Source organism: Myotis myotis, unplaced genomic scaffold (genome assembly GCF_014108235.1).
Source record: "Myotis myotis isolate mMyoMyo1 unplaced genomic scaffold, mMyoMyo1.p scaffold_m19_p_3, whole genome shotgun sequence".
NCBI lineage: Eukaryota > Metazoa > Chordata > Mammalia > Chiroptera > Vespertilionidae > Myotis > Myotis myotis.
In genome coordinates, this window is record NW_023416335.1 from 191,245,013 (window position 1) to 191,269,905 (window position 24,893).

The 24,893-nt window shown below is 45.7% G+C and overlaps 1 protein-coding gene across 9 annotated transcripts; it reads right to left on the minus strand.

The window, feature by feature from the left end:
* Positions 1-109: 109 nt before the first annotated feature.
* On the minus strand, positions 110-24,323 carry PHC1 (polyhomeotic homolog 1). Of its 9 annotated transcripts, none has more exons than XM_036302032.1 (15): positions 24,196-24,323; positions 20,341-20,498; positions 19,155-19,265; positions 18,123-18,203; positions 17,458-17,607; positions 16,717-16,872; positions 10,393-10,888; positions 7,956-8,743; positions 6,818-6,965; positions 6,132-6,343; positions 5,214-5,328; positions 2,884-2,992; positions 2,519-2,669; positions 1,887-2,118; positions 110-1,093 (listed from the first exon to the last, which is right to left on the minus strand). In XM_036302032.1, the coding sequence occupies exons 2-15, from the start codon at positions 20,452-20,454 to the stop codon at positions 939-941; spliced, it is 3,018 nt and encodes a 1,005-aa protein (XP_036157925.1). In that variant the 5' UTR covers positions 20,455-20,498; positions 24,196-24,323; the 3' UTR covers positions 110-938. The 9 variants fall into 9 exon arrangements, 8 of the variants coding, with proteins under 8 accessions (XP_036157925.1, XP_036157924.1, XP_036157921.1 ...); XM_036302031.1 differs by lacking the exon at positions 24,196-24,323 and adding an exon at positions 23,338-23,544; XM_036302028.1 differs by lacking the exon at positions 24,196-24,323 and adding an exon at positions 22,680-22,798 and having other exon boundaries at positions 16,717-16,848.
* Between the last annotated feature and the right edge of the window lie 570 nt (positions 24,324-24,893).

Below are 24,893 nucleotides of genomic sequence, written 5' to 3' on the forward strand. Positions count from 1 at the left end.
CAAAAACACTTGAAAGATTAAAAAAAAAAAAAAAAATATTGGCCTAGTCATTTGTGTGAAAGAAGGTAGAGACTAAAGACACTGGATTAGAGTAAGAGACAACTGAGACCAATTTTTATCCTTTTACTGAAGAGGAAAAAAATATTGAATATTTTTGTTGTATAAGGAATAGCGCCTAAGGCAGGCATTTATCCTCCTGACCTCAGCTCCACACACTCCTGTTTTATAAAGCTATTGGACACAGCAGAGTTGGAACTAAAAAGGTAGAAGACATCAGATAAATTGGAAGGGAGTAGGGAGGATACAGGAAGAATGACAACAGCCACATGTGTGCCAAACACTTAGTTCCTGCAGCAAAACAAAATGATGCCAGCCAAGTGCCTACACCAGCTGGTGAGCCTGCCATGGATGGAGGAGAAAATGTTCAATAGGAAGGGAGTGGATGATGACAAAGAAAACGGCCATAGCTACAGTCCGACAATCCAGAGGGAGTATTGGATTTTACCGCTTGTGTCAAGCTAGAAGAACCCTCCTCCCATTGGGGAGGTACACCTACCTTCCACCCATTTCCTTGCCTTGCCACACTGTATCTTCTTGGAGAACTAAGACCCTGGCTACCCCACTCCAGAAAAAGGCTGAGCAGTACTAGTTCTCTGTAGAGTTCATTTTTATAAAGATTGGATTAGGGTAGGTGAAAATGGTAAGAACTATAAAGATTTTAGAAAATAAAGTAGAACCCAGAGAAAATGTCCAAGCTCCACCATGTAGCACCAGCAACCAATTCTTGCACATTCTTTCCCTGTCTTAGAAATCCCCTCCACAGATTTATGTAATTGGAAAAGTTATTTATTCCCTGTAAAGTCTGCGGGCACCAGGCAGGTTATAGCCTGGACAGTGGGGAGTGTCTGCCTTAGGCTGCTTTGTGCAAGAAGGCCACCTTAGGTCTCCTTGAGGACGTTGATCTTGGCGCAGATCTTGAGGGCTGGGCCCAGCTTGATGTTCATGGCACTCATAAGATGTTCCTCTTTAAGTAATAAAAGGGCCTGTCCATCAATCTCCTGGGAACGAAACTCCTCTGCAATCTCTTGACAGCCTAGAAGAAAATGGGAATATGTATGAGAAAGTGTAAGGTAGCACCATATAGGAGGGGGAAACTCGATGAAAAACATGCAAACGTAGCAATGGTTAATCCCAAAGTACGTATCCTAAATTCAGTAATATGAAGATTTGAGATGACAAGCTTTGGAAGAAAAGGAAATCGGCAACTGGCTATTTAAAAGAAAGCCAAGATCATGGAGGAACTAAGTTCCAACCAGAGAAATAACCTCATTCAAACAGCCTTAGGAGGGGAAAGGGTGGGGACAAAAATAAATGTTTTCTTTTACACTGGCAAGAAAAGTTCAAATGAGCCTTTGTGACACTTGTTTAAGAGCACAGAATTCAGACAAATAGCAAGAAGGGCAGGGAGATTTCTGGAGAAAACCATCCCTTTGTCAAGAACAGCTCATAAACATTCCTGCTTTGAAGAGAATGGGGCAATAATGGCCCCTTATTTTCTAATCCCCCTCTCCACTGAAAAAGTCTATCCATGGTAGGTGTCACAATCACATAAAAATGTGCTTTATCCAAAAATTAATGGTAAGAAAGCTGAGTCATACGAGATGAAATACATTGAAATTGCTGACATAACAGAGAATGACAATCCAGATGGAATTAGTAGACGAGCCTGTAGGCAAGTAACTTGAATAAATATCAAAAAAAGTACAGCCTTCAAGCCTCTACTGCTTAAAAGTCAGTTATGTTCCCTGTTCTCAAGGCCTGTGTGAAGAGCTCAGGAAAACTAAGTATATATGTGACCTGAGTTCTTTTGGATAGGCCCTCAGTACCTTGTAGAGAAGCGATAAACTCATACACCTCCTCTACACTCCAACGGCTGGGATTGCTGGACAGGAACACAGGGTTGATGCCGTGTAATTCTGGGGTAGGTGGAGCTGTATTGGGGTTCCCCAGGTCTCGATCTCCATGCCCCACTCTCACTGATAAAGGCCCAGGAGATGTTGGAGAGAGTGCTTCATCATAACTGGAATTATCTGAACCCCGGCTAGAGTCCTCTTGACCCTATAAAGAAAACCAAAAAACAGTGAGGTCATGAATAAGTTTCCTCTGCCCTCCCCAACGCCCCCTGGGTTTGGGTTCATATCGGGCATGGAGGAAAACTGAATCTCACCACAAGTGAGGTAATTTGTACTTCATTTGCAAATGTCCAGTCAGTCACCTGTCTACTCTCAAGTGCCTTTCAAGTATAAACTATCAACTCTTGATTCTCCCCTACCAATGATCTAGATTTTCCCTACTCAAATGTAATATAAGGATTAATGGATGTATAAACCAGTAATCAGAGGAGAGAAAAAAAAGTCAGGATCTTGGAATCTGGAGTAAGGCAATCAATGCAAAACCAGAGTTCTGATCTCACACTGTTTAGGCCCATTTTAACGGTGGCACTGGGACAGCAGCTCACCCGGTGTCGCTTGCCCTGGATCTTGGCACGGGCGATGTCAGAGGAGCTGCGGCGGGGTCCACGCCGACGAACACGAGCATAATTGGCTTCTTGAAACTCTTTCATTTTTTTCCTCTTCAGCCGAAACTGGTGGCTACAGCTCACATTATACCTACAGGTCAGGCACATGTAAGAGATCAAAAGTGCTACAGAAAACTACCTTGTTACCCTAAGCTTGTGAACTGGTATTTTAAGAGCTGATTTGGGGAAGACTATGAAAACAAAGGAGACACTCAAGTATCAGCTGTGAGATTGATGATCCTAGGGAAGGGCTATAATATTAGATGAAAAAACCACTGCTGAAAGTGAGGGGGAGTGCCCAGTACCTCTTAGCACAAGTCATGGAGCAGAATCTCTTGGAGCCTCGAAACTGGTCTGCAGGGGCGTACTTCCCACAGTATTCGCACTTCAGGAGATTCGCCTTCTTATCTAGCTCTGAAAAACAAGGCATCACTTGAAAGCTGCAAGGGTTTCTGCTGCTGCTCAAACCATCAGTAGGCTCAGAACTGGACTCTAATTACTCTCAGAATTTGCCCCCAAAGACCTACACCACCCTAAAACAAAGTTCGAATTCCAGAATCCCAAAGGCATGTTCATTTTAGTCTTCCTATCCTTAAGCTAGACTATTTCTATTTTGATTACAAATTTTATCCCAATCACACCCTCAGATTTCAGCCAAGACTGCATTTCTGAACAGGAGAGAGGAACTAATTACTAATGCCTAGAAAGATATCCCTCCCCCACAAAGTTCCCAAAAGCAGAAAGGAAATGTAAATAAGAGTCTTTAATATCCTATCTAATAAAAGAGAAACATGCAACTTGACCATATCCCCAAATGCTTCCCAGTGGCTAATCAGGGTGATATGCAAATTAACTGCCAACCAAGATGGCAGCTGGCAGCCAGGCAGCTGAAGCGAACAGGAGGCTTGCTTGCTCCAGTGATAGAGGAAGCCAAGTTTCACCGCCTGCCGCTGCCTGCCTCTGAGCTGCAGTCTAAGCAACTATGTTGCAATTATAGAAGCTAAACAAGCTCCAGAAACCTGCTTTCAACTAGCCTGCCTCGGAGCTTAGAGCGGCAGTGATGGCAACAGTATTTCAATTATAGAACCCAAACAACCCCAGATGCCTGCTTTCAGCAGCCGAGGCCTCAAGCTGGAGCCGGCCTCAGAGCTAAAGCCGGCTCTCAGTTCCAGTGACAGCCATAGAAGGTAAATAAATCCCAGAATAAAAAAAAAAAAGAAAAAAAGGAGAGGCTGGGAGCTTCAGTCACCAGCCAGCCTGAAAATGGCCCTCAGCCCCTCACCCAGACTGGCCAGGTACCCCAGTGGGGACCCCCACCCTGAAGGGGGTGCGGGCAGCCTAAAAACAGCCATCATCCCCTCATCCAGGCTGGCCAGGCACCCCAGTGGGGACCCCCACCCTGAAGGGGGTATGACCAGCTGCAAACAGCCATCATCCCATCATCCAGGCTGGCCAGGCACCCCAGTGGGGACCCCCCACCCTGATCCGGGACACCCTTCAGGGCAAACAAGCCGGCCCCCACGCGTGCACCAGGCTGCTAGCCTATATAGTAAAAAGGTAATATGCAAATTGACCCTAACAGCAGAAGGACTGGGAATGACTGGTCACTATGACACACACTGACCACCAGGGGGCAGACGCTCAATGCAGGAGCTGGCCCCTGGTGGTCAGTGCGCTCTCACAGGGGGGAGCTCTGCTCAGCCACAAGCCAGGTTGATGGCTGCCAGTACAGCAGTGGTGGTGGGAGCCTCTCCTGCCTCCTCAGCAGCGCTAAGGATGTCTGACTGCAGTTTAGGGCTGCTCCCTGCTGGCAGGTGGACATCCCCCAAGGGCTGCCGGGCTGCCAGAGGGATGTCTGATTGCCATCTTAGGCCCAATCCCCTGGGGAGCGGGCCTAAGCCAGCAGGTGGTCATCCCCTGAGGGGTCCCAGACTAAGAGAGGGCACAGGCCGGGCTGAGGGACTCCCCCCCTCACCCCCCGAGTGCACAAATTTTTGTGCACCGGGCCTCTAGTAGATTATAAAACCTAAAGAGAACTGGAGATTTAGAAATATCCTATTTTATTTAGATTATCTTTTGAAAAATATACCCTTATATTAAACTAGAGGCCTGGTGCACAAAATTTGTGCACTCACAGGATGGGGGGTCCCTCAGCCCAGCCTGCACCCTCTCGCAGTCCGGGAGCCCTCAGGGAATGTCCGACTGCCATGGAGGTGGGAGAGGCTCCCACTACCACCGCTGCGCTCACCAGCTATGAGCCCGGCTTCTGGCTGAGAGGTGCTCCCTCTGTTGAGTGCACTGACCACCAGGGGGCAGCTCCTGCATTTAGTGTGTGCCTCCTGGTGGTCAGTGCACATCATAGCGACCGGTCATTCCACCGTTTGGTCAATTTACATATTAGCCTTTTATTATATAAGATAATTTAACAGCTTACTTTAGCCTGATAAAAATCTCCCTAATCCTGTGGAATTCCTTTTGTGTGATTCTACATATTCTAGTATGTGATATAGTATGTGTGTCTGGATGGACATTATATAAGTCCCACTTTAAACTGATGATTACTATTTTATACTGAGTCTTCAAATACATCTGCATGAGCCTCCTTCCCCAGACAGGTCTCTAAGTAAATACTTACCAGCAGATGGGCTGTCCCCTCCCAAGGGGCCACATGACTGGTTCTCATTCAGCCCTGTCAGGAGGCCAGTCTGTAGAGGCTTCTCAGACTCTTTCAGTAACTGAGAACAACCCACCTGTCCCAGAAGAAGGTCACAGTTAAGTTAGCCTAATTCCTTTCTGCTTCTCCATAGCTTTCCCAGCGTTTCTCACCATTAAGTCTTTGCCTGGATTTCTAAGCTAATGGTCAAGTCTGTTTCAGAGAGAATCATTTTCAATACGGGAATCAAGAGTCTCTAAGAGGCTTTTTTCAGACAAACACTGGAGAACAGAGTCTTACCCTGGCTCCCTTTTTTGTCCTTTTCCTTCCTAAGTTGAGGGAATGCACTAGGAATCAGGATACCTATGTTCTAGTTTTGCAACTTGTGGTACTTAGAATAGTCCATTAACTTTCTACCACAATTTTCTTCACTATAAACCAAACCTAGTTTGTCTAACACAGGGGTCCTCAAACTATGGCCCTCGGGCCACATGCGGCAGCCAGCTGAAAACATTTATCCAGCCCGCCAGGTGTTTTTGCCGCCGCTGCCTGTTGCTTAGCAGCCGACTAGTTTTTTTTTGAACTATAGTCCGGCCCTCCAACGGTCTGAGGGACAGGGAACTGGCCCCCTGTTTAAAAAGTTTGAAGACCCCTGGTCTAATAAAATATTACAGCTTTCAAGGTCACCTCCTGCCTTTTCTTCTCTTCCCAAAATTTTCATTTTCTGATCCACATATTATTCTTTTTCCCTTCCTTTTACAACTCACCAAATGAACAGCAGAACTGAACCATTCTCTAGTAACTAACTAGTTCTGAGCCTTCTGATTTAGTGGCATTTGAAAAGGCAACAGTCAGTCTAAGTCCCCACTTGAAAGCCCCATCTTCCGGCCCTGCCCTCACCGGGAAAGGTTCTGCTCCTTCCTGGATGACGAAGCCTTCAATGATGTGGGTGAGAATCTGAGGCTTCACAATGGCCTGTGGGGGTTTTGAGTCGCCCATCTGTCTGGACACCATGGCTAGTGTAGGAGGTGGTGCTGATGGGGCAGGTGCCAAGGATATTAGTTCACTGTTTGGGGTATTAGCATTCACACTGGTCACTGATTCAACTTTCTCTGGAAAATAAACACAAATTAAGGAATAGATATGGGATAACGTAACTGACCCCTCTATTAGCCAAGCCAGCCTAATCTTCCACAATAATACATGTTCACCTTTTTTTTTTTTTCTTTTTTTCAGAGAGAGGAAGGGAGGAGAGAGGGATAGAAACATCAATGATGAAAATCATCGATCAGCTGCCTTTTGCATGCCCCCTACTGGGGATGGAGCGGCAACATGGGCATGTGCCCTGACCAGGATTCGAACCGTGACTCCTGGTTCATGGGTCCATGCTCAACCACTGAGCCACATCATCCAGGCTGCATGTTCACCTTTGCTCATTCACCCTGGATTCTGTTTTTTTCAATCTATTCATTTGTCCACCAACTGCAGGACCCATACTCTACAGAACCAGACTTATCTGTTAGCTCACTCACTCAGAACGTTAATCTCTGTGCACTCCAACAGCACTGCAGAAGACAGTCTCTCACCTCCAAAACTGCTCTTCTCCTCCATGACCTTTGGGCTCTCTGCTACCGGAGATGCCCTGGCAGGAAGCATTGAACCCAATGTGGAGACATCATCTCTTTCCTCCTCAGACTCAGCCTTGCGTTTCACACCCAATGTCTGGGGCTTGCCCTATAAGAAAAGAACAGAAAAGAAATCAAGAGTTTTAAGTAAAGGAAGATAAGGAACCATAAATACTCCATATTTTCTTTTTTTTTTTTTTTTAAATATATTTTATTGATTTTTTACAGAGAGGAAGGGAGAGAGATAGAGAGTTAGAAACATCAATGAGAGAGAAACATCGATCAGCTGCCTCCTGCACATCTTCTACTGGGGATATGCCCGCAACCCAGGCACATGCCCCTGACCGGAATCGAACCTGGGACCCCTCAGTCCGCAGGCTGACGCTCTATCCACTGAGCCAAACCGGTTTCGGCAATACTCCGTATTTTCAGATAAAGTTTCCTTAGTTCCAGATTCCCCAATTTGTATATTTCTCATGGTACATTAAAATTCCTGGTCATTCCCAAGAGGTGTAACTTCCACCTCAGGACAAAAGAAAATGCAACGTTCATTAGTCCTGACATAGACCTTGAGACCCTGGATTCATTATGGCCCAACTAAGAACTGTTGTTTTCTAAAGATTATTTAGGTGGTTACAGCTATCTTGATCAAACCCAGTACAGATCCAAAAACCCAGAATGACTTCAGTAGCAGATTTAGGAGTATGAAGTTCAGACATTATATACATTAACATCGCTCTCTCTTACAAAAAGAATATTAGTATCTTAAGTTTCCATTAATCTCTCACAAAGGAACAAATAAAAACCTTCTAAACTCTTCATTCCCCTACTATGTGAAGCTCTAATTCTACTCAGCCACAGGTCCACTCTTAAGAGTGACAGTAGCCCCGCTGGCTGGGTTGCTCAGTAGGTTAGAGTGTCAACCTGACAAGCCAAGGTTGTGGGTTCAATCCCTGGTCAGGGCACATAGAAGAAGCAACCAATGAATGCATAAATAAGTGTAGCAACATATCCCTATCTCTCTAAAGTCAATCAATCAATTTTTTTTAATTAAAAAAAGAGAGTGACAGCACCCTCAAAACCATCAGACGTCACTCACCGGCAGGTGCACAGACTGCATGTAGAAGGCAGCAGGGACCTGGGCTACAACAGGTGAGGAGGCGGTAGCCCCACCCTTTACTACATGTGCTGTCCCCTGCACAGGAGCAAGGGTCATCCCAGAGGTCAGTGTGGAAGGGCACTCCTGCAGTGCACCAGGAGCCTGGGATGATGGTGGCGAAGAGGCCAAATGGGCCTGACCAGGCTGCATTGTACCTGGCAGCCCCCGGGAAGCAGGCACAGCAGCTGCCAGCTGTGCCAACCCCAAAGCCTGTGCCTGGGCTGTACCTGGCTGTCGGGTGCCCACAACTTGCACAGGGATATGGGGTGGTGGTTGCTGGGAAGCTGACATCTTAGCAGGTCCTAACTGAGGAGGCTTGATCGGTGCTATAGGTGGTTTGGATTGGAGAGGGATGGGTGGCTTGGGAGTTGGGTCAGGTGGGAGGGACAAGGGTGAAGATTGAAGCATGGGTTGAACAACCAGGGTTTGGGCTTGCTGCTGGGACTGGGAAGGTGGGACCTGCTGAGTAGGTGGGACCTGTGGTGGCTGAGGGGCAGAGAGGGTTGTGGCTTGCTGCTGCTGCTGCTGCTGCTGCTGCTGTTGCTGCTGCTGCTGCTGCTGGGCCAACTGGAGGTGTGTGGCTGTGTGGAGTAGCTGCGATTGACGGTGCTGGAACTGTTGCTGGTGGTGGATGGCAATCTGCTGCTGGATCACCACTTGTTTCTGCTGGAGGTGGATCTGTTGCTGTTGCTGAATCAGGGAATGGGGCTGGATCTGTGTGTAGGTGGCTATAGGAACCACGCCCAGAATGGAACAAAAAGGAAGAAAAGCAGAAAATAATCATCATTATGGGAAGTAAAAATCGCCTTTCCAAACTGTACTGTTTTGGAATCACACAATGGATGGAAATCCAACCTAGAAGGTCCTAAGAGATCACCTCATTCATTCTCTTTCCTGAGTCAGACATTATCAGATATTACTGTCTCTAATCTTAAAGATCTCAAGAGAAGAACTCCCTTGTTCAATCATTTAATGACCTCCAGTAATTTCTTACATGTATCTAACTTTTATTTTCTTTGCTATACTTAATCCTGTTACTTTGAACTCAGTCAAGTAAGTTGGCCCATCTTCTATGTGATTGGACTCTGAGTTCCTCAAGGCTGAGTCCATGTTTTATTCATTTTTACATCCCTCTAATCCAGCACATTAGAAACACTTAACAGTCACTGAAAGAATAAATGTCCTTGGAAGTAAATATACCAACACCTTCCCATGAATGTTAATTTTTAAGACTCATCAACTTAGGTCCCCACCATGAGAATTCTCAGAGTCAGCAGCCGAAGGTTCTGACTTTACCCAGTTTCCACCACTGTAAATGAGTTGACAACCTCACTCCCCACCTCATACACCTACCAGATTGTCCAGAAAACATATCTGTTATGAAAGCACTCTGGAAACAGAACTGCTATAATATGTAAATACTAAGTTATTAGCACTACAACCGATAATTAACTTTTGTAAATAAATTATCCATATGTAGCAATAACTAAAGTGCTAGAAACAAGGAAGGTAAAATGAAGGTAAAACTAAACATTACCAAGTAAAAAGAAAAACATTACCAAGTAAGGTATACATACCTAACTATATCTAACCAGAGTCTGAAAGCAAGTATAAACTATTTGGGTTGTTATATTATTTATTCTTCTTCACCCTTATCATTGACACAGATGATCACAAGATGACTGTGTGTGTGTGTGTGTGTGTGTGTGTGTGTGTGTGTGTGTGTGTGTGTGTTTTACTTTAGAGAGAAAAGGAGAGAGATCGAAACATCAATGATGAGAGAGAACCATGGATCGGCTACCTCCTGCATGCCCCACACTGGGGTTCCAGCCCACCACCTGAGCATGTGCCTTGACTGGGAATGGAACTGTGACCTCCTGGTTCATAGGTCAATGCTCAAAAACTGAGCCACACCAGCCAGGCACAAGTTGACTATATTAAACCAGGGCTCTATTTGCTAGTCCTAAGTGCCCTAGGACACTTATGTCACCTCTGCTCTACATTGGGCCACCTAACCACCATCAAACACCGATGAGGAGTATTCATCCTTTATGCTAGATTCTAAGCTCCATGAAGACAGGGGATCTATTTTTCAAAGATGTAACTCTAGCCCTCCTAGAACATAGTACGCAATTGAATAAGAACTGGGTAAATGAATAGGTAGAGTAAGTAAACTAAAGAACTCAGGGTCTAAGGCAACTTGTAAAATGATTGCTGCCTGGTGGAAACAGAAAAGATCTGTTACCTGTCCTCCTGCCTCCCTGAACTAATATGATCAAGGGTGATGTGACAAGAAGCAAGAAAAAGGCAAAGAAAGAAATGTATTCTGAGCTTTCAAACAGTTCTGAGAATAATGACATGAGAAGTGACCGTTTACCTGAGCTAATAAGGGTCTGGCTGGGAGCAGGTGTAGCTGTCCGTGTCAGGTTCATGCCCACGTTCTGCTGACCAGTCCCATCCGCTTCTGCCTTCTTAGCTGCCGCACTTTCTGCCTCTGTCTGGCTGCCCTGACTCACAGTCACTGTTTGGGCTGCAGGCAAGGGCTGCACCACTCCTGTGCCCTTCCTGGGACAGCTCCCACCACCCCCCATTCCTGAGGTAGGCAACTGACCCAAGCCTCCAGGTGCCTGGCCACTTCCACCTGGACCCATGGACCCTGGGATGCTATTTCCACTGCTTCCACCAGCTTGACTAAGGTTGAGGGACTGGCCTGAGGCCCCAGGGGAAGCCTGAGCCACAGCTAGGGCCTGGCTGGAACCCTGGGAGAGGCTAGAGACAGGGGATGCTCCAGGAGGAATGGCCTTCTGAGTAGAGCCTTGCATTTGAGGGCCTTGGGCTGAGGCCTGTTGGTTCCTCACTGCCAAGTTCTGCACCTGAAAGATAAGAAGAACAAGACTGAGAAAAGGTGAACAAGAGGCACTAGGGTCAAAGATTTCAGTGACAGATTCAGAAGCAGCAAGGATCGCAGCAGATATTCCACAGCCCACCTCAGCTTGTATGCTCAATTTCCCAATTATATACATTAAAGGCCTTCCAGTCACCCAGGGAAAAACTCTTATATCAAATTTTATTTTCAGTCTCCTTTATTCAGTATCAAATGTATCACCAAGTACAGTCATTAATTCCGTCAAAGTGTCTCAGATTTTCCCTTTTCTTTCCAGTCATTCATTCATTCATTCATTCATTTAATATCTACCAAATACCTACTATGCTTCAGGTATTACACTGGGTACTGGGAATGCAGAGATGAAAGACACAATCCCTGCCATTAATGAGTCCTTTCTACTAGAAAAGAAAGACAAGAAAATCACCAATAACAATATGGCACTATGCACAGGTATGCACACAGTGCTGTGGGAGCCCAGAATGGGAAGATTAACTCAGAATACAAAGCTTAGGGAGGGCTTCCTAACACAGGTGATGCTTGACCTGAGGCCCAATCGGTAATAGTGAAGGTGAGGGTTTGAAAATATAGGTAACATTTGCAAGACCATTGAGCCAAGAAAAAGAATAGTATTTTTGGAAATTATAAATATTTCCTTTATGTTTGGAGTTAGAGGGAGTAGCAAGAAATGAAACCAGGAAAGTAGGCTGAGGGTAGTGGGGTAGAAAGGTGCCGGATCATGAAGGGCTTGGTGTGTTAAAATAAGGAGTCTGAACTTCAGTTTGGAAACAGAACGTGTATCTATCGTCTTCATTGTTGTATTCCCAGCACCTAGCACAGTTCCTGACACATAGTAAGTACTCCAAAATATGAATAGAGAGAAGGAATGATGAGTACCTAATTGATGACAGGAAGCTATTGGAGAAGATTAATCAGAATAAACATGATGAAATCTACAGTTGAAACCATTCTTTGAAACATTGCTGATGGAAATGGAAATGAAATCAGTACAACAACTTTGGAAAACAGTTTGGCATCATATCTTAAAATGAACATTCACACACCCTACACCCCAGGAATTCCTAAAGAGAAACCTTGCTGTGTACAGCTGGAGGCATGTATAAAAATGTTCACAGCAGCACTATTCATAGTAGTAAGTGCCTAGAACAACCCAAATGGCCATTATCAGAAGAGAAAATAAATGAACTATAATATATTCACACAATGGACTATTATATAGAAATCAAAATTAATAAAGTACAATGACATACAACAATATGGATAGATCATGACAATAAGCTATTAAGAAAGAATTCTCAAAGACTGCATACAGTACTTTATGGATTGAGAAGAGCACAAATACCTTTAAAATAAAATATGTATTTTTTATATATTCTATTTTTTATTTTTATATACAGAGGTAGGCAAAAGTAGGTTTACAGTTATGAGTATTAAAAAGTTTATTCTTGTATTATTTATTTGTTATATTATTTATTGTTATTATTGACCTACTTTTGCCCACCCCTGAGTGTGTGTGTGTGTGTGTGTGTGTGTGTGTGTGTGTGTGAAAGGCCTAAAAATATTGGCCATGTGTTCATCAATGTTGAAACTAGATGGTAAGTACGTAGAAATTCATATTTTTATATGTTTAAAATTTTCCATTATAAAAATGTCTTTATTATATGTAAATACAATAAAACCATATAAAAAGAGACACAACGGAAGGATGAATTTAGTAGGAATCAGAATGTCCTCACCCTGGGTAGAGGCAGGCAGTAGATGAAACTGGGATTGCTTATTGTATTTTAAAACTTACTGAGTAAATAAATAAAAGTGTACCTTGAATGGGCCATTAATGAGAGAATGTCATGAGCCAAGGATTATGATTGATCAAATTCTGCATATCAGAGGTACAATTTAAAATGCTAGTAACAACATATATTTTCTAAGAAAACTTGTTCTGACAGTAATGTGGAAGAGGATTAGAAGTAGAGAAAGGCTGAAGTCAAGAAGCCAATTAGAAAACTAGTACAGTAATTCAGGTGAAAAATGAAAAGAACCTGGAGTCAGGCAATAGGAGCAAAGAAGAAGAGATGATAGCTTTAGAGAATGGTTTACAAGAATCATCAGGATTGGGTGCTGGGGCACTTATTATCTGGCAATTAGACAGTTTTTTTTTTTTAGTCAGCTTCCTTTCCATGGCTTCTTAAAACATTGCTGCTTTCCCTATACATGAGAATCACTTCCCCTTTCCCCTCTCACCCACCCCTGTAGAAACAATAAAACCATTATATGAGCATGATGCTTCATCAATTCCACCACCAAATCTATACGTTCAGCTGCATAAGCACCCATCACTTACTTCTCCCTTCTCTCCTTCTATCCTTCCTACTTTTCAAGAAGCTTATATAATCAATTCTCTCCTGTCTCTTCAATTTCTCCTCTATTGGCTTCCTTCCATCAGCATCCTGGAACCTCACTTCCCCGCCCCCAGTTTCATCCTCTTTCCTGTTACTGCTAAACTCTTTTTTTTCTTTAAAAATATTTTTTATTGATTTCAGAAAGGAAGGGAGAGGGAGAGAGAGAGAGAGAGAAATACCAATGATGAGAATTATCAATCGGTGGCCTCCTGCATGCCCCACACTGAGGATTGAGCCCACAACCCAGGCATGTGCCCTGATCAGGAATTGAACCATGACCTCCTGGTTTATAGGTCGATGCTCAACCACTGAGCCACACCAGCCAGGCTACTGCTAAACTCTTAACTATTTACATTCACTGCAACTATTCCCACTATCCAGTCATTTGCCTCACGCCATGACTCCATTGAAATAGCTCCCATCCATGTCGGTGACTCCATCTTTCTTGCCATCTCTACTGCACTTGATGAAGGACTCTTGCCACTCTTGTTCCATTTTGATCCTTTGTCTTCATGACACACAATCCAGATTGTCTTGCCTCTCTGTCAGTCACTCTTCCCTACTCCCCTTTGCCAGCCATCACCCTTTACTCAACCGCGAACTGCTCTCTTTCCTAAGGGCTCATCCTAACCCTCAGGGCTCCATCTGAAAGGCTTTTCTCTTCTCAATCCATACCATACCCCTAAGAAATTTCAAACACTCTCTTGATTTCAATTATCTATATGCCTACTACTCTTGTATGTTTACCTCCAACTCAGAGCTCAGGCACCACATAAAAAACTGCTGATCCAGTATCTTCTTCTGGGTAGCAAGCACTTCTAAGCCAGCATTTCCAAAAGTGAACTTCACCCCAAATCCACTTCTCCAACATTCATCTCATAAATATCACTACCAGCCATCTCTCTGCAGTGCCATAGCTCATCTCAGGCCTCTCCATCAACTCTCTACCACTGAATGCGTTCTCCTTTTTTAAAAACCTCCTAAGTTTTTCTCAAATCTATTCATTTCTGTCCATCTCAACAACGACCACCTATGACGGGTGTTGCTCTCCCCATATTCACTCAAGCCATTTCCTTTTATCTTCCATAGAGGAGCCAACAGTCTTGCAAATTTAAAAAATCAAAAATCGAATCTCTCATGTCACTTCCATGTTTAAAATCCTTCCAACGCTTCCCACTGCCTTTCAGATAAAGCTCCAAATTCTAAACACAGCACCCAAGGTCCTGCAAGATGAGGTTTCTCCGACCATCTCCAACATCATCTCCACTCCTCTTTGCCAAACTCCAGGAACACAGGTCTTCTTTCAATTCCTCAAATATATAATACTCCTGCCCTCCTAGGATCTCTGGACATGAGATTCCTCTGCCTTCATTCCTTCAATGTCTTCACCTGACCAACTTCTACAGACCCAATTTAACTGTCACCTTCTCAGGGAGGCCTTCCCAAGGCTCCATTAACTCCCTTTCAAAGCACTCAGTACTTCCTAATGAAGCAATTATCAAACCATCCAGGTGATTATTTATTCAATGTCTGGTGCTTCAGTGATTTGTAATCTCTATCAGTCTAGGGATTATGACTTTCTTGGGCATTCAAGGCTAAGGAATGTCTGATATATAATAATGATAGTTTGTACTCTTAACACTCATTATGTCCAGACACTGTTCAAACACTTACACATATCAACTCATTTAGTCCCCACAATACACCCTGAGGTAGATACTTTATAATTTCATAGATGTTTTATATATGAAGAAACTGGCGAAAAGATGTTAGGTTATTTGAGTCATGAAGCTGGAATCTGAGCCAAACATCAGATTCACATTTTTAACCACTACTCTGTCCCTCCACATGTTGACACTCAACAAGCAGATGGATAAATGAAACCACTGGATAGGAAAGCAGTCTCAACCTCATCCTCTGATCCTACTGCTATTACCAGAGTCTAAAACAAAGGTCTTACCTTCTTACTAAATGACCCCAAGCATTTCTTTTTCTTTTTTCAAAATATATTTTTATTGATTTCAGAGAGGAAGGGAGAGGGAGAGAGATAGAACATCAATGATGAGAGAATCATCAATCGGCTGCCTCCTGCACACTCCCTACTGGAGATCAAGCCCAAAACCAGGGCATGGGCCCTTGACCGGAATGGAACCTGGGACCCTTCAGTCCGAAGACCAATGCTCTATCCACTGAGCCAAACCAGCTAGGGCGACCCCAATCATTTCTTAGTAGGTTCCCTAATTTCTCTTTCTTCTCCAGGCACATGTTTCTAGGTGATTCTTTCTAAAGTACTTGCCTTAGCCTATTAATCAGCTATTCAACAACCAGCAATGACCCCTCTTACCTATGGAGTTACTTGGCTTTCAGATTTCTCCCTAACATGACCTTTTCTACAATCAAGCATGTTGTCGCCTCTTAATCCACTCGCCCCAACTCATAGTCACATATGTGAAATTATACCTTTACACATTACTGTTCTGTCTCCAGGACAGTTTCCTTTTATTCCAAATCAAATCATACCCATCCTCTAAAAATTTGCTCAAGTATCCCAAGAGTCACTGAGAAGTAATGCAGCCACTCTTCTCTACTTGTGTCACTCAAAGTTAGAGCAATTTACTTCTGTACTTCTTGGTTCTCCAAGCTCTTTATAAAGACTTGACACATACTTATTTTCAGCCCTCCTAAGTTTCTAGTATACATCTGAGCACAGCAATAGAAAACTCAATATTTACTTGCTAACTGATAAACTAAAATAAAAATAAGTATTATGAGAGCCCAGTTTATATCCCGTTCATAAGAAGATAAAAATTCAGCTCAAAATATGTATACAACACTAACACTTTATATATATATATACACATTTGGGGGCAGGGAGATAAGGTATAGTGAGAAGCAACGGTGAGAAAGATTTCACTGGGACTACACTGTGAGCAGAAGCAGAGAGAGCTACAGGAACTCATAAAGAGAAGGAATCAAATATTCTGCCAGCAACTCAGCCATGTCAGCTTAACATCTATGGAACAGAGTTCCCTCAACCATCCCTCATCTTCCAGAGACAGTACTACAAGAAGAGAGAATTAAAGACTTCCTGAATAAACTGAGCCATCAAGGGCTAAAAAAAAAAAATGTTAAGGAAATCTGCCCTATGTTAAAAATAAGACTTCCCAGATCCAGAGGGCTATTTTCAGTCAAATCTATTTTCCTCCCTAATTCAAATAACTCAAAAGTTGTAAGGGATTCAAGTTCTATAGAAATTAAAGGCAAAAAAAAAACAAAAAAAAAACACCAAAAAAAAGAATCCTGAAAAGTGGTAACGAGGCAGAAGGGTGGGCCTTAGTCTGTGGTCGTTCCCTTCATCCTCCCCAGTGCCCGTCCACAGGTCAATGCTGCCACTGACCTGATCTGCATCTGCATGAACTCCCGGAGACTGAGCAGATGGCACCTCCTGCTGGACTGCAGCCACTGCCCCGTTAGGCATCAGGATGAGCTGGGAGGCTAGAGGCACATTCCGGCCCAGGGTCCGGTTTACCTGCAATAGGTTTCCCAGCTGTGGCTGGCAAGGAGAGGAGGAAGAGCAGAGGAAAGAGAACAAGAGGAAAAGAAGAAAGACAGAAGAAACGGAAGGGAAGGACCACAAGACAAAATAAACAGAAGATACGAAACAGCAAAGTCCTGCCCCTTTCCACACCAACCCAGGAGACCCTTATTCTCCATACGTGATGAATCATCCAGAAGAAAACCTGGAATGTGTACAAAACTACAGGTTGATAACAAAGAGTCAAACATGAAAGAAGTTGAGACAATGAGAATTTCAGAACAAGTCTTTATGTACAGTAAGTAGATAGGCTAAGAACACTTAGGATTTGTGTACTTGAGCCACAGGTCTAAAGATCGGAGTATCTGATGCTAATGTGGTCAAATGTTAAGGTGAGCATCTTCTAACTTGGGATCTCAATGTCATCTGCAGGCTACCTGTGAATACTGAGCATTGCTTCTAAAGGTGAGTAAGTAAGAAGTAGATCAGCTTGTCTTAAAACAGCTGGGTAACTATGGTTAAATAAAATAACTTTTGCTCAAGTCCTCGCCAGGGACAGGACATTATGTCCCTGAGACACTGGCAGTTGTGTCTGTGGCTTACCCGTAGATACATCTGAGCCTGGGACTGGTTGAGGGGTGGGGAGGTGGTGTTCCCCAGTAGCACAGATTGGGTCAAAGTGGTAGCACTGGGAGAGCTCACACTCTGGGATCGGCTGATGAGCTGGGCGGCCGACGTGGTGGCCAGATTGATCTGTGCGGTACAGAAAGGAACCAGGACTGAGGATTTAGGAGACATAAAAGGAAATGTAAATGACTGATAAATTCAGAGTGACCCGGTCAAGAACAGAATATCTCACTTTCATAGAGTCCGGGGAAATGAATACCTTCCTGTCCACAACTGTCATCCTGGCTACTCCAGGGTATTACCAAAGTAAACAAACTGGGCCTAATCACTAGCGTTACAGTTGAGAAGGCAAAGGAACGAAACGGAACAAATTTTACTTGTCGTTGAAGGGTCCAGAGATTAGTCCCTTCCCTTTACTATGTCTGCTTCTTCCCCAGGGTTTTCTTTCTCCTTTCTTAGACCTCCTCATTAAGACTCATGCAGATCCAAGTGGGTCACTGCCTTTTACAAACATGCTCTACATAAGGGCAGTAAATACCACCGACGGCTCAATGAACACTCCCAGATCAGCTGCACAAAGTTTAACCCAGAGACAAAGACCCAAAGAGAGAAGCCGCTCAGTGGGCAGAAGCAGCACTCACTGAGGCCTGGGTGGTGGCAGTCTGCTGCTGCGGGGTGCTGGTGTTTGGGGAGCTGGCTTGCCGACTGGCAGCAATGGTGGCCTGTTAGAGATGAAAGAAAATAAGAAAGAGCAGAGAAAACAAAGGAAAAGCCTGTGAATCTTCCAGTAATAAATCAGAGGCACAAAACATAACAGACATTTCCAATAAGAACTGAGAGACTATTGTGGAGCAAGGACAAGTATATTCACTATGCCCATAACCCTCACATTACCACATGCGGTAACCCAACAACTCCCACATAACCCTCCTGGGACAGCCAGGCAAGCTGTCCTCCTCCCACTTCCTTTTAGGTGGAAGAACCTTTGGTCAGGTCCCATCGTGAGTCACTGGTAAGCCTAACCCAGAGTTGTCCAATACAAATATAACGCGAGCCACATATGTAATTTTCTTGTATGCACATTTTTTAAAAGAAAAAAGAAATAGGCAAAGTACACTTTAATTTTTTATTGAATTTATTGGGGTGGCATTGGTTAATAAAATTATGTAGGTTTCAGGTGTACAATACTATAATATATCATCTTGTATGGTGTGCTCACCACCCCAAGTCAAGTCGCCTTCCATCACCATTTATCCTCCTATACCCTCTTCCACTTTATCTTATGTAAGCCAATATATCTCATCTCAACATGTAACCAATGTAAACTACTGAGATATTTTACTTTTTTTTCCTTACTAAGGCTTTGAAATCCAAATTCTCAGTGCACAGCCCCAATTTGAACTAGCCACATCTTGAGCAAAAGCTACACATGGCTGGTGACTACCACACTGCACAGTGCAGGTCTAGACATAGCCATCCTACTCCTGAAAGGGAGTTTCTCCACAGTTCCTACTGCAGCCCCTGAAGCTAAGATCCATTCACACTCCTACAGGAGGAACGTAGGAGGAGGAGACTATGTTTCCAGCTTGGCTTAGTGGAAGATGCAGTATGTCCCTACCCACCTGTAGCACCATCCCCTTCCCTCTTGGGCCAGCTGGCTGCTGACCTCTCACCTGCTGGACGGCAGCCAGGCTATGCAGCTGGGCATTGCTGAGCTGCTGCTGGAGCATGAACTGGTGGAAATACTGAGCCGCATTGGGCTGACGCTGCAGTGCCTGCAGAGCCTAGGAGGAGAAAGAGAAGATCAGCCCACTCAGACTCACTCCCAACTCCTATTCTACACAAATCGCTGTGATCCTGTGAAAGGGACTCGTGGCAAGTAGAGAAACAAAGGAAGATGGGAGTCTGGCTAAATCATCAACTTCTGATTTGTCCAATTTGTTTATATGAGAACCAGTAAGTTCATATAATCCTCAAAAAGTGGAGAAGCAATTAATTCTGCTATGCTCTATTCTATTCTTGTATATAAAGAAAAGTAAAGCCGTGTAACTCACATGAACGCTTATTTCCCAAAATGGAATCTGGAAATACATAATACAGCAAGAAAAAGCATTGGGACTAGACAGGATAAAAATCAATGAGATGTCAATTAATGTAAAGAGAAGAAAATAAAAGACCATATTCTAGGGGTACAATAGAGGTAATAGAGCCCTAAGGGGTTGAAAATGATGAAAAAATAAGAGTAAGTAGTAGCTTATGAAAGATTCTATCAGGTAAAATTTTCAAACAACTGGCATTTTCAAATAGCTACAGTATAATGCTAATGGGTGTTTATAAACATGATACTGGTAATTCAGTTTTAGTGTTAACTAATATTCTCTAATAATGAGAGCTATTCTTATGATGTGCATAGTTATTCTAGTAACCTAAATATTTAAGTAAAAGGCCCATTCCCAGATTTTTTAAAACATGGGATTTACTATTTGTCTAAAAATACAGCTTTAGTCTAAAGAGTTTTACACTCCATTACTCAGAATGATCTATACAAACGACTGAAGATTAAAAACCTGCCAATCCATGAAAAGAAATGGTTAGAATCTAGCTCTATGAACTGAATGGTATAAAAACAAAACAAAACAAAAAATAACACCTTAGTGTAAAGACTGAATCTCATTCTCTGTTTGCTTGCTCAGATTGTTATAAATTCCTAAGATTCTCGGGGCTAGCAGGGACCTTAGTCATCACCTAATTCAACTCCCCCAGGGTCCTGGAAAGCAACTAAGGGCAATTATCCTCCAGCACCCTTGCCTACCCCAAGCCAGTGCTCACAGATCTCAGCCCCTCAGAGTTGAGCCTCACCTGCACTGCTTGCCGTTCATACAGTGACATTTGAGCTATTTGGGGCCGAGAGCTGCCCCCAGAGCTGGAACTCCCATTGGTGGAGTTGGAGTTCTGCTCACTCTCAGTCTCCATGACAGTGGTCCAGGGTCCCCAAGGCTGGTGCTCTGACTCAAGACCTAGAGAAAAGGAGCAAAGGATTAATATTTACACCTGATCTCTAACTTTTATTTCATGTTATTTAAATTAGATATAAGAATCTTCCTCTTCTTCCATAATCCACAATTTCTAGTGTTATTACTACCAAATCTGCAATACACTCTTCCCCCCACACACACCCGCTTTTGAAGTTATGCGGTGTCTCAAAATAAACAACCTTTCCATATTCCGTCATAGCTGTCATTAACATAAAACAGCCAGAATGTAAGACAGCAGCACCTCATAATACTAAGGCCACTTTACATTCCCGTAACACTTTGTAATAATTTAAAATCTTCCCCGTTAAAACTTATAGCTATCTCATTTTTATCTGCATCTGCTTAAAACTTATGCTTATCTCATTCTTATCAGCATCATCTTAATAACCGAGAAGCCGCTAGGTGCCTCCTCTCACAGGGCCAGGCTCTCTCTTCACATACATTCTCTCTCCCAGTGCCGTTAGGTAAACAATCACATCCCCACCTGACAACTGTGGAAATGAGGTTTTCTGAAGAGAAAGAAGTTGCCCTAGTGAGTGTGGAGTCTTTACACTAGCACATGCTTCTTCTTCAAAACCAGAAAAACGTCTGTGATTAAGGCAGTGTCATTCGGTTTGAGTACTCATTGTCCTCCTTTTATGGAGGGGGCCTAAGATACAGATATGCTAAATACATCACGAAAGTCATAAAACTAGGAGGTAGGAGAGCTAGGCTACAGCCCAGAGAGCCCAAATGGCCGCCTGGTTCCAGCTCAGGTTACTAATAACACTTGCCCTTCTTATACCTCAGTTTCCCCATTTGCAAAACTTCACAACTGAATGTAACATGTCATTTTAACAAATGACTCCCAGGTACTGAACATTAAATAGACAGTAATGAAAATCATTAAGAGAGTAAGATTTAATTTTTTTTTAGTCTACTAAAGTGATCACAATCCACCCTCTGGGGTGTACACTCACATTCACTGGTAAAAACCAGGCAAAAAAATAAAAAAGAAACAAGAAGACATGTATACCTCCAAAGCAGCACTAAATGACAAGGTTTGTCTTTGTTCATTCTTATTTTTTCTCTTTTGTTAAACCTGGACACTATACTCTGTACTTCTGAGGAACAGGGGCCACTAGAAATATTAGGTCAGCAGAGCACTCTTTGGTTTACAAATGTAAACATCAAACCAGGATTTGTGCTAAGGGCTGTCAACAGTTTTATTATGATGGGTTTATCTTAATGACTGCCTCCAAAACAGGCAAACAAAGTAAATAAAATCAACCCGCTTGGCCTACTAAACAGAGTTGGGGAGATTTCTTGGTATTCCATTCCCGATATTACCTGATCGCGTCAGTATCCCCCAAGAACTAGCATCTCTTCGGTTTCATTTAGGAATAGCAAACGTCACTGAAAACATGAGTACAACCCAGGACGAATACAGGAGAAATCATATCAGCTTCAACTCCAGTCTATCTTCTCCCCACATCTTTTGCCAAAATATCAAAGCACTAAACAGATACAGACCCATGAATCCTCATTATCAGCATGTGAAGAAAAAAAGTGGGTAAGGATTAGAGGCAGCAGGCACAGTTGTATCTATCACGGGACTCAGTTCACTGGACTCGGAGACATGAGACCCCTTGACTAGCTGGGGGGGGGACACTAATTCCTATGTTCATAGGTGAAAATGCTAATAAACCGTACGATCGATCCCTCACTCCCCCCAGAATACAATCCTTCCTATTAATTTCTTCCGATTGTGACATGACTACAGTATAGAGATGGAAAGGGACGGGCTTTGAAGTCTTTAATAAAAATCAAGGGCAGTTAGTTATCAAAACCGGGAGTCCTGGATCCCAGGCACATAAATCTAGTCGTTCAGTGATCAATGTTGGAATTGTAAGACAGAAGCACAGAAAAGAAAAACGACAAAAAGTTTGGGCGGCACGGTGAATTTTTAAGTTTTCAGAATTAAAGGGGGAGAAAGAGTGAGACGCTGATCATCAGAGGTCCCCAGAACAGCTAGCCCACGGTCACCCTGAAAGGTAGTCAGTCTGTGGGTGTGATGGGTGGGGTGTGATGGGTGGGGTGGGTAGGAGCACAGATCCCCCGGGCGAGGGGCTAGGAAAGGGAACTGACGTGGACCCGGTGCAGGGCCGACGGACCAGGAGTTACCTGAAGGGAATCGGGGTCCCGAAGCATGAAACTGTCGTGCAGAAAGGCTGGGGCGCGGGACGGGGTGGCGGGAGAAGGGGGTGGTCCGGGGAAGACCGTGCCAAACAAATGGGAGTGACCTGGAGAACAGGGAGAGGAGACGCCCGGGGTCCTCGCCGGTACAGAGAACCCTGATGACAAGGAGGCTCCGAAGAGAAATCGAACGCAGCGGGGCAGGGGGCAGACAGAGCGGCCGCGGAGCGCACCGGCCCGGGTGAGCGGGGAGACGTGCTGACGATCGCGGGGCGCCGGGCAGGGGCCGGAGGCTGCGGGACCCCGCGCACCCTGAGAAGCGGGGAGCTAACTAGACAGCGAGCGTGCTCGGAGGGGAGACCCGAAGTCCGAGGAGGAGAAATGAATGGGAGCGCGAGCGGTCAGAAGCAACGAGGGTGCCGGACAGACAGCATCCCGCACGGCGACGGGAGCAGCAGAAAGGCGAGGACGGGCAGAGTCGGAGGACCGAGCCGGGCGCTGGAGGTGAGGCCGGGGTGGGGGGGCCGGGGTGGACGGGGGAGGTACCTGGGGCGACACACGCCCGCGGCGGGGCGGCCGGAGCAGCCTCCCCGCGCCGCCCAGCCCCCAGGGTCCGCCCCTCCCCAGCCCGCGGGCGCCGGGTTACCTTCGCGCCTGGCTCCGCACCCGAGGGCTCCCGGGGGGCGTCCACCTCATGGGCAGGGGACCCCAGGCTGGGCGGGGGGCTCGTCGGCCTCGGCGGCGGGCTCCCCTCGCCTCCTCCCCTTCCTGGAGGGGCGGGGGCGCCGAGGGCGGGGTGGGAGGCGCCCGGCGCGGCCGCAGCACCCCGCCCCTCCCGCCGCTCCGGGTCCGGCCCGGCCGCGGGCTGCCAGGCCTCCGGGACGCGCTCCGGGCCTGTCACTTCCTGCCGGGCCGAGAGGCGGGGGCGGCCGGCCGGGGGCTGCGGGCCGGGCTGGAGGAGGGGGCTGGCGGGGAGGTGCTTCCGGGGCAGTGGACCCCTCCCCCGGCCCCCCTCCCCTCGGCGCCCTCCTCCCCCTCCCTCCGCGGGTCCCTCGTTTCCTGCCGGCGCCCGTTGCCATGGCGACGGCGCTCCCGGGCCTCCGCGCTGCCGGCCCGGGGTGGTGTTTTCCCCCCTCGTTCGCCGTCCCTTTCTCCTCTTTTTTTTTTTTTTTTTTTCCTCCTTCTTTCTCTCCGAGTGCGGCTCCGCGGACGGAGGGGCGAGACTGAGCGAGTGCTGGCCTCTAGTGGGGAAGGCACCTCTCCGAGAAACGGGGGGAGATGGAGAAGGGAGGGAAGTGACGTGGAGAAAGGGGAACATCAGGGATTTTCCTGGAGCGTCTGGGAGTAGGGGGTGGAAAGAAAGAATCAAAGGGACCAACAGGCAGCGGGGGAGGAAGGGCAGGCAGCGACCCCGGGGCAGCGATGGGCCGGGGAAGGAGCGAGCAGGAAAGAACAGCCAGGGCCGAGCAGGAGGAGGGAGCGTGCCGATGGCCGCATCGCTCACCTCAACTCGGACGGAGAAGGCGGGAAAGGACGCTCCCCGAGGCCGGGGGCCCTCGCTTCCAAGCCGCCTCCCCACACAACGGGCTGCGCCTGGCACGCTCAAGTCTGTCCTCCCGGGGCTGTGTGTCCTCGCGCGGTCTTAGTTCGAAATGTGGCTGTGAAAGAGGAGGGAAACCGGGGAGAAGGCCGGGGCGCGAAGGGTAGACAATGGGGCTGGACCTGGGAGCGCCTACCCGGCGGTTCTCAACCTTCCTACTGCCGCGACCCTGTCATACAGTTCCTCATGGTGTGGGGACCCCCAATTTCATTGTTACCAATGGAACATAATTAAAGCATAGTGATGAACCACAAAAACAATATGTAATTAGATATGTGTTTTCCGATGGTCTTAGGCGACCCGGTGAAAAGGGTCGTTGGACCCCCCAAAGGGGTCGCGACCCCCAGGTGGAGAACCGCTGAAGCATTTGCTCAGGCGGTAGCCTTCGTCGTGTATGCGTTTTTTATTCTTTTAAACTTTGAGCGCTTGGCAAGTATCCATAGGGCACTTGCGGTGTGCCACTCGCTGCTTTGGAAGCTCGGGTTACACCAGCGCGCGGCGCACCGATCATCGCCCCCGTTAACCTTCACCGAAGGGGCCGGGGGACACCTTGCGGCTTAGTAACGAGGGGTGATGCTTCCTCGGCTGTTGGCATAGTCCAC

Excerpts from the sequence above, each read along its gene's own strand:
- PHC1 (XM_036302032.1), bottom strand. The coding sequence starts at position 20,454 with ATGGAGACTGAGAGTGAGCAGAACTCCAACTCCACCAATGGGAGTTCC. Across the intron at positions 19,266-20,340 it reads ATGAACGGCAAGCAGTGCAG|GCTCTGCAGGCACTGCAGCG; the intron begins GTGAGGCTCAAC and ends TTCTCCTCCTAG. Across the intron at positions 6,966-7,955 it reads TGCAGTCTGTGCACCTGCCG|GGCAAGCCCCAGACATTGGG; the intron begins GTGAGTGACGTC and ends CTTTTCTTATAG.